The 20,529-nt window shown below is 46.1% G+C and overlaps 1 protein-coding gene across 4 annotated transcripts in view; it reads right to left on the reverse strand.

The window, feature by feature from the left end:
• Positions 1-9,677, reverse strand: part of CENPC (centromere protein C) — a 250,358-nt gene extending 240,681 nt beyond the window's left edge. For 3 of the 4 annotated variants that reach the window (XM_088463308.1, XM_088463309.1, XM_088463307.1), the window contains exon 1: positions 9,306-9,677. In XM_088463308.1, the coding sequence (XP_088319434.1) occupies positions 9,306-9,592 (287 nt within the window). In that variant the 5' untranslated portion in view covers positions 9,593-9,677. The remainder of the gene's footprint in view (positions 1-9,305) is intronic. The other variant, XM_088463310.1, reaches the window with a different exon arrangement.
• Positions 9,678-20,529: the final 10,852 nt, after the last annotated feature.

Here is a 20,529-nt window from a genome sequence, read left to right on the forward strand (position 1 = left end):
ATTGTCTAGGGAAACCCTGCATGGGTGACGACACCACTGATTGCTGGGACAATCCCATCTGCGGGAAAGCGGGTTGCGGAGCTAACTGGCCCACCAAGATTGTAAGCGCTGGAGCGAAACAAGTCCAGGGCGGCTCCTGTACCGGTGCTGAGACCGTAATTGGCCGCGCTAATGAAAGACACTGCCGGCATAGCCCTTTCCGCGCTACCCTCCCCCTCCGCTATAGGTACTTTACATGTAGTACACTGAAGCCGGAGCGGAAAGTCACTTTCAGACATGATGGCGGAAGGTATGTGACCCCTCTCACAAATACTGTTAGTATAGCGAGAGACCACCCTGCAGCACCGCAAGGGCTTTAGCAGAAAGAGCAGGGACAGTAATAAGGCTGACAGAAGTAAAGTACAGGCAGCAGCGCTAGCACAGTCACATACAATGCAAAGAAATTAAATTCCTGCACTAACAGCGCTGATAGATCAACTACACAGACACAGAGTCTGGTAGGACACAGCGCTGCATAGACAGACCTGACCACAGCGGAGGAGAGGTATGCGGGGGGACCCAGACCACGATGCCTCCGTCCAGACTTCCAGCAGAATTCACCATGCGTTCTAGAAGATGGCCACCGAGGAGCATAGAGGAGGCTGGCCTGGGGGAGGAGCACTGCCACAGGGCCAGTCGGCGTGTGCAGAGAGGGCTGTGTGCAGTGGGGGAGGCGCCGACTGTGAGACAGGGAAGGCGCGCTCCCCTGGCATGCATTTAACCCCTGGGACGCCGCAGCGCTACCGCTCTGCCGCGGTCCTGCTGTCCCAGGGGGGTAGTGGAAGAGCAGGTTACTACCTGGCTCCACGCTGCAGCCAGTCCCCAGGGAGCCCCCTGCCTGGGGACTCTGGACCATGTATCAGCGGGGACCCACCGTGGGACCCCGCTGCTTACCTGTAGTCCCCCTTGATTCCGGCCATGGTCTAAAAACATCTGGGGTCACCGCTAGCTGTGACCCCAGATGCCTACCTACCAGCATCCCCTGATCGGTATCGGCGTTCTGGTACCGGCGGGGGCGTAGGGAAGACAGCATGGACGTCAGGACTGACTGTCCATGCTGTACTTCCAGATGTGCAGCCACAGCTGCATCGAAGAAACTTCAGGGGCTCTTCATGGCCCCCTCTAACAGGTGCATCCGACTCCAGCCGGGCACCAAACTAAACGGAGATGCCTTGGCTCGGGGGCGGGGTATAGGAGGGGGACTCTAGTGCATCCTGGGAGGCTGAAACTTAACTCTATGGTGCCCGATGCCTGACATCATCACCTATACCCCAAGGTATCCTGTGGATACCCTATGGACCCTGAAGTAGAAATAGTGATGGATAAGTTTAAAATTATGTTCTTGACCTAATTCAATCATAAAAGAAACCGACAATTTTGGAGCAGTTTTTGGAAAAAGAATTTATCAGTCAAGTGGTTAAATCAGTTGTCTAATATCCTGAAATGTGCTTTGGAGGATAATATTATTGAAGAGACATTGTTTCAAGCATTATTGCTGGAGTTTCCAGTTACTCCCCTATTGTATACTCTCCCCAAGGTTCACAAGGGGATTTTTCCACCGCCGGGGCGACCGATTATTAGTGCAAGGGGATCCTTAGCATAGCCATGTGCAGTTCTGTTGGACACTATTCTACAACCTTTAATTCAATCACATCTGAACTTTTTGTTGGACACTACCATGTTTCTCAACAAATTGAATGATCTAGACAATGGCCCACGGGATTTGGCTAGCATGTTTGGCTAGTATGTACCGACGTAACTAGCCTATATACAATTATCCCAAATCATGACGGTTTAAGGGCTTTTAGGGATCTGCTGATTCAAAGTCCTTTGTATGAGTCTGGCGATGTCAATTTTGGAGTCCACATTTTGGAGTTCGTATTGACAAAAAATTACTTTATGTTTCATGGCGGGTACTTTCTGCAGCTCATGGGTTGTGCCATGGGCTCGGCGGTGGCACCCGCTTATGCAAACAACTATATGTTTGGCATTGAGCAGGAAATATTTTTTTTTGATAGTGCTGTGTCTGACAACATCCTGTTCTACACTAGATTTATAGACAATGTCTTCATGATATGACAGGGTAGTGATAAAGCAATTATAGAATTATTTGATGCACACAATAGATCCTCAAGCCCTGTTAAATTTACGGTCAGAATGGACCAACAATCTATTGACTTTTTGGATGTTCTTATTACCAAAAAAGGTTTAGCACTTACGACATCAGTCTTCCTTAAGACTGACCGAAATACCCTGCTTCACAGGCACTCAGTGTTCATTATCTTCTCACCCTCCAGGATTCTAAAATATAATAATCTACTGCTTGCATATTTATTTTGTTAAAGCAGGTGTAGGAAACATGAGACATTCAAGCTGTTGTGGAACTACACATCCCAGCATATTCTGCCATAGTATTTCTGTTACTGCATGCTTAAATTGTGGCAGGGCATGCTGAAATGTGCAGTTTCACAGTAGCTGGAGTGCCAGACATTGCCTACTCCTGTAATAAACAAATCTGAAATATAAGGATCTGTGTGCAGCCTAATTGGCTTCATTCCTTATGAATACACCACAGTGTTGCTATGAAGTCTATTTCATATTTCAGTCACTGCATATTGTTCTGGGTCACTATAATTATAGTGAAGCCCTTATACTCTTAAGGGGCCTATCCATTTGCCAACTTTCAGCACGATGCGACCAAAGCCAGGAGGTTTTGGTCGGAACGTGCAGAAAGTCTGCTAGTCGATAGCCGGCAAGGACCAGCGATGCGCGTGCACGCTGGGTCCTTGCCAACCATTTATCGAACATGCCGGTCAGCCTGACGACGGTCGGCAGGTTCGGCATGTTAATAGATAGGGAGGTTCGGGCTCCTGCACTGAAGACGTTCAGTGAACATCTTTCAGTGCGGTGCCCGCACCTCAGCGACATGAATGTCTGAACGCTGGACGTTCAGACTTTCATGTCGTTAAATGGATAGGCCCCTTTAATGAACTCTGCAATTATCTCGTGTCTAATATGGCTGCATACACAAACTTTCTGCAGGATTATATTTAAATTATTATATAGTGTTCCTGATGGGCTGTTTTGGCAAGGTGTCGTATCTCGCCCATTTTGTAAGCGTTGAGATGCTCCCTGCCTGTTTTTATAGTGCTGAATTGTGCCCTGCGCTTCTCACATTGGGAGTCAGCATAGAACATAAAGAGATGGGCGAAAAAAAGGCTTAGGTGCCCTGCCACCACCCGGGCCCAAGGAGTTGCACACTAATCACAAGAGGTGGGAGAACCCAGGGGCTTCCACTCAATGCCGCCGCTTACATTAAAACAGAGATCTCGCTCATGCCAGGCTAACCTATGTTCATGGGGCCGCTGCTCGGAGTGTGAAAGTAGCCTCATGCCTGGGCGCCCACTGCCATGAGCACACTACCCTCTCGAGATGGCTGTCAGGGGTCCCTCCAAGAGCCCAGGCACATCTGAGAGGTTTCTGCTCGATAGAGTAGTTGAGGTAACTAAGACCACCTGCTATGAATTTGAGCAGCAGAGGTGCTGCTATGCTGGGGTGTCCGAAGGGTAGCTCATAATTCTGGCGAGTGGTTGACACTTGGGCCCTATTTGAAGTCTAGTGGGCACTGGCTCTAATATGAATGGTTGTCCTGTCTGTAGTCTGGGGGCCACTGCTTCTAATATGAATGGGCTATTGTCTGTCTGGGAATCAGTGGCTCTCATCTGTAGTGGGGTCTTTTAGGGGGACATTGCATCTAATTGGAGCTTTGGCCTGATATTTTGTGGCTATTGGTTCTGAATAGTGGGCAGCATGGCTAATCTAAGGGGTCAATCCTATTAGGTGCGAATTGCGAGTAGCGAGTTTGTTTCTTTAAACTCGCACACTTCGCAGCGAAGCGCCTTCCCAAGAATTCTCCAATCCAATTGAAAATGCCTATTCGCAGCAAGGGGGTGAGAATTGACTGCCAAATGAGATTTGCGAGAAATGCATGAAAATGTGGAAAGAATATCCTGGACCCCCCAAAATGGATAATTTAGTTAGCAGGACCGTATAGAAGGCTGTTTGTGGGCATTAGGAAGGTACTGTAGATTTGAAATGGTGTCAAAAAGGCTGATTGGTGGCTTTTTTTTTTTTTTTAATGCAAGAAAACGAGTAACAAAAAAAAAACTTTTTCGTTAAACTCAAACAAATTCAACGAAAAATGCAAAAAAAAAAAAAGTAGGAAAAAGGGTGATTTGGGGTTACTTTGAGGGCACCTTGACAAACTGAAAATAAAATATAAAAAAACATTTTTCAACTAAAAAAATAGTTGTAATTAAATTTGGGGTGCCTAAACTAACGAAATAGTTGATTTTGGGGTAATTTGATGACTTTTTTTACCCTAAAAAAATTACATGTCATTATTGGACTAATTAAGCTAATTGGAAACTTCCAAATGCCTAATTAGTCATTAGGGTGGGGGTTCAGCACAGTACCCCGACATTTTAACCTTGAAATAAAGATTTTCCTTTCCATCTCTCAGGGAGGTGCGAGTGGAAAGTTGTGAATTCAGTCTGACTGATTCAGTGCAAGTTGCTAATTTGATTGCAAAATGAATTTGCTATGCGAATTCAAAGTGAAAATAGAAACTCGCACCTTGCAATTCGCACCTAATAGGATTGACCCCTTAGTGCCTGTTTCCAAGGTGGGGGTCAGTGAGTTATAGTACTCAGTTACACTCTAGCCTGGGGCCAAGTGAAACAAAATTAAACAACTGAAGTCCCACAGGAGCTGTACTGAATGTGTTGAACTCTGAATTTCTAAATTTGTGAATTGGGGACACTAGTGTGTGGGATAACAATAATGAAGGTATTATATTACAGTACATATCAATGTATTGAGTATTACGCTAGCTTTAGCGATGTGTGGTGTCTAAAATTATACTCTACTTAGTTAAAATGTGCCCTCCTCACTGATCGGCATCCTACAAAAAAAAAACACTAATTCTAATTATACACGCGCTGAACCTGCTTTCAGCAACACTATTAACCAAATACTTACCGTCCAGATTGATTCTCTGAACTCAAAATTCTAAGGTATGTTTAAATGGGATGCAGTCAGGAAGCGACCGCCGGCTTCCCAACTGTCTAATTCAGACAGGGGACTAATGACAGGCGTCAAAATCCAGACACCTATCATTATCCCTGCACCGGGAGCCCGACGCCTGGCATACCGAACGAAGGTAAGCCGGGCGCGGACATAAGCAGGGGGGGGGGGTTTGTGAGGGTTGTTTCAGGGCTCCCGGGGGAAATTAGGATTAGGCATCCCCTCTGGGAGGGTTAGGGAAGGGGGGGGTTAGGCACCCCTGGGAGGTGGGTAGGGTTCAGCACCCCCGGGAGACTACGGTTTAGGGTGCGGGAAAAGGGAGGTTAGGTTTAGGCACTTACAGGAGGAATTAGGGTTAGGCACTAGGGGAGGAGGTTAGGTTTAGGCACCCCTGAGGGTTAGGAATAGGTAAAATACTTACCTTGTCAGGATCTCCTCCGTCGGGCATCCACTGTGGGGATTTGAACCGCGGGGCATAGGTCCGGTCATTCATACCGATCCCGTTTAAATAGCTTAACTCGCAGTTGGGAACTGCCAATTAAAATGATCTATATTATGTACTGGGTCACTGCTGGCTTCAAGTCAGATTAAAGAAAATAAATAAAACTGTTTGATCCAGTGTCTAAACTGACATCATGACACTGATGAATTTCAGACTAAGGCCCGTATTCAATTAGAAGAAAAAAAACAGTTTTCCGCGAAAAAGTATCGCCGATTTCGGCTTTTCGCGTGGTTGGAACTTATCTCTAAATTCAATTCCAGACGGTTTCCACCTACGCGTAAAGTCAATGCAAAGTAATAGGCGAAAAAGATTTGCCTAAGAATAGCAGAAGAAAAGAAGTGCACATTTTTTTATTTGGGGTGCAAACGTGGGGAAACCACTCAGAACCATAGCCCCCCAAAGGACAACAGTGTCAAAAAAAAATTCTTGGAAAAAAACATAACACCCCAAAAAAGTACTTTCATTTTGGGGGCAAAATATTACAAAGGGGGGGACAAGCATAAAAACTAGTGAAACAGCCTTCTTAGGGGTCTGCAAGAATGGGTAAGGTGTTTTTAGGATTGCAGGTGCATGCAATAGGTGCGTTTTTCACGTCTTTTTAAACTTCACTTTAGAGACTTTAAAAGATGCTAGCACCCATTTTCAAGTACCCCAAATTTGACAAGACTACTTTTTTTCACCAAACAATTTTGCTTAATGCCATTCTTCACCACTTTCACATGGACGCTAATAACAAGGATTTTAAACAACTTCAGTACCCCATATAGTTTTATTAGGGCTATTGGAACACTTCTACATTGATCCCCAATGTTAGTGCATCTTTTTTTTTTTTTTTGGGGGGGGGGGGGGTTCAGACTTATTTCCCCTATTCTGACAGTATTTTCCGCCTGTTCTGCATTCGCCTGGTTAGTACTTGAATAGGGCGAATAGCGTGGATGCGCACAATAAGTTTTTGCGTCCAAAACACGCGATGCGGGTGAAAAGTCAGGTAGCCTGAACTTTCACCGACGCCAAACTAACTGAATACGGCCCTAGATTTTTAACACTAACAATTCTGATCACCAAAACCATTATAATGGCTTCTAATTGCTATGTTGTGCTCAAATCTTTTGTTTACATTTGATTTCTTATCTGCATCTATATAGTGCTTCTATTTATATTCTTTATTGTGTGTAAATATGAACATTAAATTTGGCCTGACATTACAATAATGCTTAAATTCTTTTATACTTTGCTCTCCATGTTCATAAATTATATTTGAGTACTGTATACTTCTGATGTGTGATTTTATAGGATTATTAGATTTATGTATATTCAATTTGTTCACTGTATTCAAAATATTTTATTAAATTACTGGATATTTGTCAATACAAGCAGTCAATTCTAGTTCAGTATTCCCAATAAATCCTCTCCACATTTACAGCTCCAAGAACAGAACCATTCTGACTTTCTATTCATACACCAGACAAATGTTTCTCCAACCATCCAACTAGTTGGTTGGTTGGATTGAAAACCTGGTAATGCATGGGAGCAAATGACGTAATCAGTTACTGTCCATTGTCATTCCCTACTATCCAAGTGTACATAGAGGGGGAATATAAACCTTTTGAAATCGACGCAAGCCAACGTGCCCGAAGTGTGGCAAGTGAAGGGGTAAAAAGGGGTTAGGGGCAGGCAGCACTGGGCGCAGTACTTACCTCCTTCCTGCTGGGAGCACCTTGCTCTGTCACCTAAGCCGTCTCATGCAGTAAGCATAGATAACAGGTAGGGGCAGTACTGGGGCAAGGAGGGGGTTAGGGGTAGGTAGTAATGGGAGCAGTACTTACCTCCTTCTTCCTGCTAAGAGCCCCCGGCTGTGTCACCAGAGCCGTCTCTTCCAGCATGAGCTGCAGCCTCAGCTTGTTCCTCCTCAGCACCTGGGTGATGAGCTCCAGCTACCTCCTAGCAGTTTCCTCCTCTGTCTTCCTTTGTTCAGAGAGCTGACTGAAGGAGAACAGGATGGAGCGCAGGCTGCTAGAGGGGCCCAACACCACCACCATGATAGGGACTATAACACAGCAGCTGCAGTCAGGAGAGTCACAGGGTGGCTGATGGGGAAGGTGTGTGCAGAGCCTGAGGAGGATGCAGCGCTGCCTTCTGTATACACCAGGTGCCAGAGCCACCTGCAAAATATGCCAGGTGCCACAGCATCCAGGAATGAAAGGCACCAATGGTTGGCTCCTGCACTATTTAGTCTTTCCAGCAGCCGGGCTATTGGACAAGCCAGGAAGACCTCACAGGAGCCATGGGATTGGCCTCAGCAGAGCGCGTCTCCAGGGACCCACCCATTCTGTGAGCTCCCGGTTCTCATTTTAGGCTAAAATATGTGCTATAGCACATATTTGTGATAACTGAATTATACACTTTATGTGGAGTGCTCTTTTAAGTATAGACAGATTACATTGATCTGTAACACTAAAGTAAAATTAGTATAAAAAGTTACTTAGGCCATCAATCTACAGCTTCTCATAAGGCGGGATAGGGGGTGTTGGTACCCCATTTGCTAACGTGTTATACATTTTTCAATAACCTCTCATTTAATATCAAATTGCAAGCTCATCTGTCACCCAGCATTATCTGTGAATATTCTATTTTCCTGCTTCGACATCTGCTTTTTCATAACAGAGGTGCACTCTGTAATTTCAGTTCATAGACCAAGATCAGCGAGCTGGCCACACAAATAGCGATATTTTACCCGATCTGGCCGATTCCGACACATTGGAACGACAGATCATGTAAAATATGGCCAAATTGAGAGTAAATCGTGAGTCCCCACTCACTAATGCGATGCGCGCCCCCGCTGGTCACACATCGCATCGTCAGATCTGCTGTGCAGTAGGGAAGATCTGACAATCTGGGATACGAAGCACTGGAAAAAAAAAATAAAAGTTAAGATGCAAGATAGATCTTAAGTAAAGGTGCCCATACATCTGACCGGTATTTCCGCGATCCTGCGAAGCGATCAGAAAGGCTGAGCTGCCGGTGGAAACGCCGGCCAACCAACAACATCGATGTTCAGCGATCCATCGCAGGATCGCTGAAATATTACATGTTAAATGTCCCCGATTTGACGATCGCGATCATTTTTTGATCGCGATCGTCAAATCAGGAAAATCCAACATGTTGGATTTCTGCGATCCCGCGATGTCGGGTTGCAGCATCACGGGATCGCGGCAATCCATCACAGATGAATGGGCCCCATCAGCTTGGTTGCCTTTTACTCCAAATCGTGTGTAGGACTGCCGGGGGAGAGTTCAGGGGAAAATCGCGTACATCGTGGGATCATGTGCAGATCGCTATGTGTGTGGGCACCTTTAAACTGCATCCTGCAGACATTACAAGGGCTGTGTGCAGTGCACATTTCATATAGCATCACAGTTGAGGGACCTGCGGCTCTGCAGTTGTTCTGAAACGAATAGTTCCAGCACTGCATGACCGGCAGAGCATGCTGGGATTTGTAGCTCCGCAACAGGTGAGATTCATGCTTCCAAAACTTGGCCATCAGATGCGACTACTTATATAACCGGAGTACAAAAAAATGATACGCTGAGACTAAATAGTGTGGCGCAGTACACCCACTTCTATACGTATAAGAAGCCCCCAGCTAAACAAAATATCCCACTTGCAATGCAAACCTTACCAGTTTGCGTGACTCCTCCATTGTGGGTTGGGGGGGGGCATTGGCATCAGCTGCACCAAAGTACAGTAACGCGGGGATCCGGTGTTGTTGCCCTCCTCCTCCTTCCCCCTGCGGCTGCCAGCCCGGGATAATTGCGAGCTGTTGCACATGCGCCGCTGATCCGCTTCCTCCGATTGACCCAGAAGCAGGCCGGGAGGCGCCAACAGCCGGCACAATGGGTTCTGTTTCGTAACTACACATCTTGCCGGACCAGAGGCGGCGTGTAGTGGAGACCGGGGCCGGGGCATGGGTTGTGGCGCCCTGGCGTGTAAGGGTCCGTCCTGCCGCGAGGGTAACGGTCAGGAGACTAGTACCGAGCAGCTTTCCCGCGCACTAACACGTTACCAGTCAGCCTGCCCTGAGAGCCCAGCCTCTGCTACGTCTAAACACTTTGTAACGTTGTAAAAGCCCATGCTGCTGGCTGTAAGACAACAACGTGCTGCCTCTGCATAATGTGCATGTATGCAGAAAATGCAAACTGCAAAGTAGTATATTGGGGTAGATGTATTATAGTGGCACGTTAAGTGCCGCTATAACGCTTCCTGCTTCGCCTCTTTACCGAGGCGAAGCAGGAAGCACTACCGGTGAGATGTGTTAACTCCCCCCTCCGGTGCTACCCGCTACAGACCACATCGCATCAGCCTAGTGCTGATGCGATGTGTGTCAGGCCCGGCTGGCTCCAATGAGCATGCGCGGGATCTTGCAAGTATCGCGAGATCCCCGCGTGCAGCCTTGGAGCCGGTAGCCGCCACAGCAGGGACAGCGCTGTCCCTGCTGTGGGGATAGGCTAGCGCCTGACTGTAGCTGTCGATAACGACAGCTACAGCCGGCCGAACGGTCAGACGATCTGACCGTTCGTACATAGCCCAGGCTGTTGGCGCTGCTATCTTGTAGATAGCAGCGCCGATAATGACGGGTGCATAGCGCCCCTGTCATTTACCGCCCAGACCCCCGATCATACATCGGGGAGAAACAGTATCAGCGCACTTAACGTGCGCTGATACCGTTTCTGGGCTTCATACATCTACCCCATTATTTGTAATCCAGATAGCATGACATTTTAAATTGATATAATGAAGAGTTGGGCACTCCAATACGACACAGTAGCCTAGGTGGTAGGTTATGTAAAGGCACAGCACTCTAGTGTAGAGGTTCCCAAACTCTGTCCTCTGTCCAAGCACCTAAAGCTGGCCACACACATAGCGATATTTTACCCGATCTGGCCGATTCTGACACATTGGAACCACAGATCGTGTAAAATATGGCCAAATCCTGAGTAAATCGTGAGTCCCCACTCAAGAACCCGATGCTTGTCGCCGCTGGTCGCACATCGCATCTTCAGATCTGCCGTGCAGTAGGGCAGATCTGACAATCTAGGACACGATGCACTGTGAAAGTCTGGATGCAGGAGAGATCGTTTGAAGATTGGACACCAAATCGTGTGGAGATCGTGTGCAGTGCTGCCGGGGAGAGTTTCAAGGGAAATCGTACAAATCAGCTCATCATGTGCAGATCGCTGTGTGTGTGGGCACCATTACAGTCCAAGTTTTAAGGATATCCATGCTTGACTACAGGCAACTTATGGTGCATTCACACAGTCAGATGAACAATTTGACCAACAATTTGAACAATTTCAGACTTAAAATGAATGGAATCGTCCAAATCTGACTGCAAACACATCAAATGTCAGATATCGTTATCTGACAGACGGGAATGCGCATCGTTCATCGTTGCAGGCTCACATGTCAGATTTTCTTTTAGATTTGAATGATTTTTAAAATCTTAATCGTGTGTATGCACCATAAATTAGTACCTCAGTCAATCTGATTTAACCACCTGTGCTCAACCATGGATATCTCTAAAACCTGAACTGTTGGGGTGCCTTGTGGACCGCGTTTGGGAACCTCTGCTCTAGTGAGTAAAGTTTTAAACTCGTGTTTATTAGGCATATAAGCAGACCGCAACATTTCAGGCAACACATGTTGCTGCTTGCTTGTATGCCAAATAAACACAGTGATTACTTACTGGAGTAAGGGTCGGCTGTAGAGCAAAAGGACCACAGGACGAAAATGTCCTTTGCCGCTGCACGATGACCCCCCCCCCCCGCCGTACAAAATATGAACATACCAGTGTAAGCATAATGATACGTGATGCAAAGCAAGGAGTGGGTCACTTGTATCGGACCTCTGACCTTTGCCTTTTTTATACCGATTGCGTACTTTTTCCTGTATTTTGCGTCTTTATTCAATAATGGGGGAAATTCAATTAAGCGCGCTGTTGATATCGCCAGGAAAGTGTTCCTGGAGATATTCAATTCAGCACGCTGTTTGGTTGACTAAAGGATTTCTTCTTGCACCCTCCTGAGGGTGCGAGCAGAAATTCTACGAAAGTGCCGTCTGCAAGGCTGTTTGCCAGCTTAGCGTGGCGTTAGCGGACGTCACTTTAATCGGAGAATACTAGTTTTCAAAACTGAACACCCAGGTTAAGTGTCGAGAACCGGCATTCTCCGACTTAGGTTGCAATAGTCGGACTATCTATGCTATTGCAACATACCAGTGCTGGGACTCTGCTGCTGTGGATGTAGAGGGAGGAAGCAGCTGTGCAGATCAGGAGACGGGGAATAGAGGGAGCAGAGCTGGAGATGCACAGCAAGTGCAGCCTTCCCTGTGTGCTGCATTGTCTGTAGCCAAACCTACATGCCCTTCCATGCTACATCGCTCCGGGCGATGGCCCTGTCAGCACGCCCCTCAAGCCACCCCTAACTATAGTGCCATGCCTTCATTTATGCATTGGTATGTTGTTGGTCCCCAATTTGTCGCTATAACAAACTTCTTTTCTGGGTAGGCTTTCAATTTGTTTTGGGACATGGCTATAGGGCAGTGGTTCTCTAACTCAGTCCTCAGGACCCCACACAGGTCACATTTTCCAGATCACCCAACATGTCCACAGGTGTAGTCATTACTGACACATTTTAAAAGATCCATAGGTGGAGTTAATTATATCACTTGTGATTCTGTGGGGAGACCTGGGAAATATGCACTGTTTAGGGTCCTGAGGTCCGAGTTTGAAAACCTGTGCTATAGGGAATGGTATTCCTTCAGCCCCAAGTGCATTAGTAAGGTTAGGTGACAAAGCCAAGTTGGCTTTCTAATTTATCCCTTCTTTTGGATACTGCGTTGAGCACGGTAGCACTGACATGCCTTTCCTAATCTGTTAAACAGAATGTTTTGAGCTCTCCTTTAGTGAAAAAACTGCTTCCTATATCAAAAAGATATCAAAATGGAAACACTATATATGTTCTACGTGATTGAAGTGCAGCAAACAAAAGAGGATAAAACATTTACCAAATTAATATAAATATTTAGGGATTTGGTGTGGTTTTTATTTTATTATGCAGTAGATCGAGTTCAAAGCGGGTGTTCTTACCCTATCTGTCCCTGGGTAATTGGTGGTGCAGTGGTGTCTGCGTCTGCTTTAGCTTTCTCCCTCTGCAATATGCTCATTCCAATCTTGGCAACGGCGGTCTCCAGTGAATCTGGAAGGATTCGGCATCTTCGACATGGCTTGTTTGGTATGTAGGTGTTGTGATGTGATGACGTCACTACTGGGTCATTCCACGTCAGTTCAACCAGGTGTGTCTACCACCCATCTCTGATTTCTCTGAACATTTTTTAGTTAAGAGAGGAGGACAAAATAACTATTTCTGCCAAATATCTCGACTGTCTGATCGTTAGTTTCTGAAATATTGATTTTTCAATTTTTTAAACTATTTACTAATCATGGCTTATTTATTCCGTTTATTTGAAGTATCATGGGTGTTTATTAAGGAATCACCACGAAATTTGGACTTGTAAGGCAATCTTTCCTCCCGAATCCAAAAATCTAAACCAAATTACTTTATCTGCCTTACGTTTCGAGTTACAGCAAAATTGCAAGATTTTGTAACAATTAAAATGCAAGGTTAAATCAACATAAGATATCCCATATTTTTTTTAGGTGCTTAACAAAGGTATACATTACTATCACAAAAAAAATCAGCATGGTACTCATAGTGGAGAAAAAAAATAATGAAGTTGACGTTCGATTACTGTTGTACTGTATACATAACTTACAAATGAAACCATGAAATTTAAAAACTTAAACATAACTGAAGTTGAGTCAACAATGGCATTATTTTTCCCTTGTTTAGAACCTGTTGTAATGGTCTGTAATTTTCCCTTAAAGTGTCAGCAGAACAGTGTATATTGGCCCTCATTCAGAGCCACTCGCTAGCGGCAGTACGCTCGTTCCGAGCGATGTTCGCACATCTGCGCATGCGTACGGTTTTTAGTACGCTTGCGCGAACCAGTCAGTGCGGCCGAAAATCGTTGGTACGCAATATAGCGAGGGCCTGCTATTTTGAGTGACAGAATGAGGCATATGTGGGTGGTAACAGGGGAAGGTGCTTGAAAACGGGGAGTGGAGATCCGAACGCAGGCGTGCTTAAAGGTCAAAACGGGCGTTTTAAGGGAGTGCATAATTAATACAGCAGCGTCATTGACCACGTCACTTGGTTTTTTTTAACTCAGAACTGCTCGCAAAATAGCGGTTGAAAACACCAACCACAAGAATAGCGAGCAGTTCATACGCTGTACGATGTACTCGATTAATCTAATAAATAGCGGACATGACGTATGGTGCGTGCGGCCAGGGGGCGTTTTTATCAAAAAAACGAGCGTATGTTTTGCTCGCTCGTTCAGACTTAGAGGTGGGAACAGACTGCAATTTGCGAACGGATCATTTGAATAGCCACCCCTTGTTTTTGAACGAACGACCACAAATAGCGAACGGCTCTGAATCAGGCCCATTGTCTTCCAGTACTTCCTTATCTAGTAGGCACTTCCGTTACACAGAGGACGTGATTAAACAAAACACTTATCTCTTGAAGGCCAGAATAACACATTTGTTGATTGGTTTGGTGCTAGAGTTAATATTTTTATTACTTCTTCTTGTGGCGCCTTTTCACATTTTTGCTTTAATTCATATATCAGACTCTGTAAATCATCACAACCTGAATATTTGCTTATTTTCTGGGGTGATTCTAGTGATGTGCTTGGAAGAGACCATATTTGAGTAAGCTTATCTTGAATGGATTTACTTGTCTGCTCTTTCTTTTAGCGTATGCCTCCTGGTGTCTTCTCTTTACCCCATGTAATTTCACTGGTGTACAACTAAGCTTTGTAATACTCCTGCAGGTTCAGTTAAACTCATCACTTGCTGATTCAACTACTTCTGTTGGCATATCTATGTCTGTTAGTTCTTTTTAGTGTGACAGTTGAATTCTGCATTTTGGGCAACGTTTCTGTCTATTCTGGTTTAATAACAGCATGAAGTTGACATATTGGGGCAGATGTATGAAGCTCTGGGAAGTGATAAACTGGAGAGTGATAAACCACCAGCCAATCAGCTCCCAACTAGAAGTTTTCAAACAGCCTGTAACATGACAGTTGCGAGCTGATTGGTTGGTGGTTTATCACTCTGCACTTTATCACCTCCCAGAGCTTCGTACATCTGCCCCATTAACTCTCATCATAGCATATCATCAATCAACAAATGTGTTATCCTGGCCTTCAAGAGAGAAGTGTTTTGTTTTTTCTATTCACGTTCCCTGTGTAACGGAAGTGCCCACTTTCCAAGGAAGTACTGGAAGACAATATATAATACTCTGACTGCTGACACTTTTAGGAAAATTACAGACCTTTACACATGCATGCCTACTCTCCTGGAAGTCGTGGGAGGCTCCCGATTTTCCAGGTAACCCCCCGGTAGAGTAGGCATTTCTCCCACATTCTGCCCACTTCACTAGAAAAGGGAGAATTTCTGCGACGATCGCGGGTTCCCGTGTAGGGGCAGAGCTGAATGACGTGATTCTTCAAGAATCGCATCATTTAGTCCCACCACCTATTTAAATTTGCACCAATCACGGAAATTTACCTTGAAGGGGGCAAGGCTTAATGATGCAAACCGTCAGGCCCCGCCCCCTTTGCAACCTAACTGCTTCTCTTCCCCAGGCTTCTCCTGTTGAGGAGAAAAAAAAGTAGGCAAGTATGCCTTTACAACAGGATCCTAACATCTGGAAAATAATGTTATTGTTGACTCAACTTCATGGTTTCTTGTGGAAATTATGCGGTACAACAGTAATCGAACGTCAACTTCATTATTTTTTTTTCCCACTATGAAACAGAGGGCCTGATTCAGTCTGGATCGCAGCTGCTAATACGCACGCAATCGGCCGATTGTTGCGTACTGCGCTTGTGTACAGGCACGCACGCAGGCGGGGTTTCCGAGTACCTAGAAACCCCCCTGCCCGCCGATCCATCGCTGCACAGCTTAGTACCGGGCGGCAAATTAGCACCGGGCGGCAAATTTGCCCACTATCGCCGGTCGCACGAGCCAATCACGGCTCGTGGACCGGCATCGAATCAGGAGCAGCCACGTAGCCGCTCTTAGTTGGCTGTCAGCCCGCAGCCAATCAGGAACGACCACGTGCCCGCTCCTAATTGGCTGCCGGTCCGCACACCCCGTGCATTATTCTAAAGTGCCACCATGGGATCTTGAAGGGAAGAGTGCACTCTGCAGAACACCACTGCGGCGAGCGAGTGCTGAGAGGGCTATGTGAAGGGGTTGTGTACAGAGATGCCGGTGAGGTGGCTGTGTGTATGCAGATGCTGAAGGGGCTGTGTGTACTGTGTATGCAGATGGTGTAGGTGTTGTGTTACACAGCCCCTTCACCATCTGCATACACAGTACACACAGCCCCTCACTATAAGATCTGCATACACAAAGCACCTTATACACTGTATATGCAGATCAGATGCAAGGTGCTGTGTGTATGCAGATCAGATAGTGAGGGGCTGTGTGTATGCAGATGGTGAGGGGCTGTGTACAGATGATGAGGGGCTCTGTGTGTATAGATAAGGGGAACGGAGTTCTGTGGCGATTGCTGAGAGGTGGGGTGGCGTGAGGTGAGTGGAGGAGAATTGCTGCAATGAGGTGAGTGGTGTGAGGAGAGGTGAGTGGTCATGTGAGGAGAGGAGAGTGCTGTGGGGAGGGGAGGTGTGTGGAGAGGTGAGTGCTGTGTGGAGAGGTGAGTGCTGTGGGGAGGGGAGGTGTATGTAGAGGTGAGTGCTGGGGAGAGGTGAGTGCTGTGGGGAGGGGAGGTGTGAGTAGAGGTGAGTGCTGTGGGGAGAGGTGAGTGGTGAGTGGAGGTGTGGGGAGAGGTGAGTGCTGTGGGGAGGGGAGGTGTGAGCAGAAGTGAGTGCTGTGGGGAGGGGAGGTGTGTGGAGAGGTGAGTGCTGTGGGGGGCGGAGGTGCGAGGAGAAGTGAGTGCTGTGAGGGGAAGGTAGTGTGAGGAGAAGTGAGTGCTGTGGGGAGGGGAGGTGTGAGGAGAGGTGAGTGCTGTGGGGAAGGTAGGTGTGAGGAGAAGTGAGTGCTGTGGGGAGGGGAGGTGTGAGGAGAGGTGAGTGCTGTGGGGAGGGGAGGTGTGAGGAGAGGTGAGTGTTGTGGGGAGGGGAGGTGTGAGGAGAGGTGAGTGCTGTGGGGAGGGGAGTGCTGTGGGGTGGGGAGGTGTGAGCATGAGGAGAGGTGTGTGCTGCAGTGAGGAAAGGTGTGCTGTTGCAAAGGGAGAGGAACAGAGAGGGAGGAAACAAGACTTCCAGAAGAAAAGAAGAAGAGCTGGCCAAGAATAGGAGGCGCCGCTGGCCAGGGCGGACCTACAGCAAGAAGCTGAGGATCAAGAAGCTGAGGACCGGAGAGTGTTGCAGTGGTGGAAAGGTAAAGACCTAAATGAATCTCCCCACTGCAGCCTCTCCCAGCGCCATGGTAAGCGGCTTCGTCCACTTTCACTTATTTAACTTATTTAATCCTCCCTAGACCACTGGGGTTGTTGAACACTAGGCCCATGGGCCCAGTCAGTCCTCCGGTCCTCTGGTGCTTGTTTAGCAGGCAAAGAGCCCATGCCCCTGGTAAGTGACCGTAGGCATTAGGCCCAGGTCACTGTCCTTATTTTGAAGTGGGGGCATGGAAATATCAGGAGGGGTTCAAGATTTGTGCCAGCCTAAGCAAATCTCCACTGATATTTCCAAAATTTCCACTTTGACCACTGTGTGTGTGTATGTATATATATATATAATCCACAGCAAACAAAGCGGCACTCAGGAGACTTTACACTGGGGTGAAATAATGTGTTTTACTTCAATGTTTCGGGATACGGAGAACCCGTCTTCAGGAACACACAGATAAACAACATACAATACAACAGACCTTAAATACCTGTGACTGTGCTTGATTAGACCATATGGTCTGCCCACCTCCGGCAAGCGGACCCCTCACATCCGGTCGCGGCACCCGCGAACCGGAAGTGACGTCATCCCCCGTCGGGACAGTGATGCAGACATGGTAGTGAACATAATGAATATAATAACATAATCTAGAAACAAAATATAAAAACAAAGGTAGCGCTGCCACCAATCTAAACAGCGCTAGCTAGTGCCAAAACCATACATGTGAAATGAAATAAAAGTGAAAAGCATGAATGATGAAAACTTAGGCCCTGATTCAGAGCCGGACGCTCTGACCAGAGCGCTCGCTCTGAATCAGGGCCCACCTCCATTAATATGGAGCGTCCTCCTGGACGCTCGTATCGCTGTGGGTCACCACCCACAGCATATACGAGCGTGCAGGATGATGGTCGCGATGGTCTTGACCATCGCGACCATCGAAACTGCGAGCAAAAGCCTGCGGTTGAGTTTTTCAACCGCAAGGCCAGGAGTGATTTTGGCTCTATCAGAGCCAAAATCACTCCCACTGACATCACTAGTGATGTCAGTGGGGCCGGCTTCAGACGGTAGGCGTTCCCTTGGGAACGCCTACGTCTGGCAGGCACGCCCCCGGCATGCCCAACAAAAGGGGCGTGCTGTCAGTCACCATCGACAGCACGCCCCCTTTGATGAGACACTCCGAGCGAAGGAAAGTCCTTCGCTCGTCGGGTCTCGCGCATGTGCACGACGGAGCTCCCTCCGTCGTGCACATGCGCAGTGGGAACCATCGACCCACTTGCGAGCGGACAGCCGCTCGCGAGTGGGTCTGAATGAGGGCCTTAGTGCATAAATATAAAAATGACCACATCTTGTGGACAAACCGTGAACAAACCCAGCAATGATTTGCTATTTAGCTACCATAATAAAATATAAAAATAGTGACCTCTAGTGACCATGAAACAGATAACATGATATCAAAAATAATAAATGCAATGAAATTAGTGTTTGATAAGAGCTGATGCCAACTCAAGCACCAACAAAGACAGTGCGGACATAAAATCAAAAAGTGTCACAAAACATTACTAGAATAATAAAAAAAGAAAACATAAATACTGATGACCACTTATATGCTGATAAACCTATTATAATGCTAGAGGAATAATGTCTTCAAATATCGACAATATCCTATACCATGTACTAGAAATGACTATAAGGGTATAAATATTAAAATATACATCAAAATGAACGACAGGAAAACACTATAAATATCAGAAAGATGCTGGAGATTACTATCTCTATAACACTTATGTTACTGGCCATCAACACAAGCTACTCACACACAATCATATGTTGTGCCATATAAATAACTATCTAAAAAAAAAAAAAATATTTTTATATCTAAGTCAGTAAACGTCCTACAGCCAAAAAGATAGTTAGCCCCTTACAGAAAATTATGAATACCTAGCGACTCATTAAGGCCCTTAGGTGCTACTGTATCTAACCGAAAGATCCATTTTGTTTCCCTTTGCAATAGTTTTTTAGATCTATTGCCACCTCTAATAGAGACTGGGATGTGATCTGTTATGCGGTATCTCAACGTGGCCATACTGTGTTTTAAATTAGCAAAATGGCGTGCCACAGGCTGTTCCCTTTGTCCCGAGAGGAGGGCCGCCCTAATAGCGGGCCTATGCTGCGCCATTCTCTCCTTGAACTGACGTTCTGTCTTGCCCACGTAGTGTTACCCACATGGGCAAGACAGAACATACACAACATACCTTGACGTGCAACTCAAACTCCACTGTATCTTAAATTTTTTACCCGTATAAGGGTGGGAGAAATATTCTCCTGGGATCAAATAATAGCACGTGGTGCATCCCAGGCAGCGAAAACAGCCTTTCCTACGCTGTAAAAACCCTTTAGACTCATCAATAGACGATTTAAAGCCCGTGATGTCAGTTTTGACCTGCCAGTCCCTGATGCTACTATTTCTTGTGTAGCTGGACATTATTTTTGACGAATGAAGCATAGGTAATTCTGGGTCAGTAGAAACCAGTGGCCAAAATTTCTTTGCCACCTGATTAGTGTGTTTACTCTTAACACTGTATTGATTGACCCATGGTGTAACTTTGGTCATCACTTTAGGTGCTTTAGGTGTTAATAATTCCTCCCTACTGACCCGTAAGGCTTTAACCTTTGCCTCCTGCAATAAATTCAAAGGATAGCCTCTTTGTAGAAAGGTATCTACCATAACCTTTAATTGCCTCTCTCTTTCATCAGGTTTGCTGTTCACTCTGCATACTCTCAAAAACTGCGAGTATGGGAGACCTCTCATAGTAGGGGATGGATGGAAACTTTGGAATTTCAGCAATGTGTTCCTATCTGTGGCTTTTGTATATAATGAGGTGTGTAGCATGTTGTTCTCTACCTCTATCTTGATATCTAAGAAACTGAGCTGGGTAGTGCTTTTAGTTACCGTAAATTTCACTGGGCTGGAAGAGTTATTATGTATGTCTATAAGATCGACAAAGCTCTGTTCCGAGCCTGTCCAAAACAAAATCAGATCATCTATATACCTGTAGTATAGAGCTGGCCACACACTAGAACAACTTACATCCAACCAGCCAACTTATTGATTGGTTGGAATGAAAATCTGGTAAGGAATGGGAGTAAATGATGATCAGCAATTTACTCCTAAATGCCAGAAAACAGATGAAAATGGTCGTTCAGACAAGTTTGTTAAATGTTTGATCTAAACTATTTGTTCGTACAACAGTTTTGGTCAATTTTTCAGCGTCTGGGAGCAAGTTGCTGATTGTATTCCTTACCAGATTTTCATTCCAACCAATCTACTAGTTGGCTGGTTGGACAGATAATCTTTAGATGTGTGG

This window comes from Taudactylus pleione, unplaced genomic scaffold (genome assembly GCF_031769625.1).
Source record: "Taudactylus pleione unplaced genomic scaffold, aTauple2 ptg001339l, whole genome shotgun sequence".
Taxonomy (NCBI): domain Eukaryota; kingdom Metazoa; phylum Chordata; class Amphibia; order Anura; family Myobatrachidae; genus Taudactylus; species Taudactylus pleione.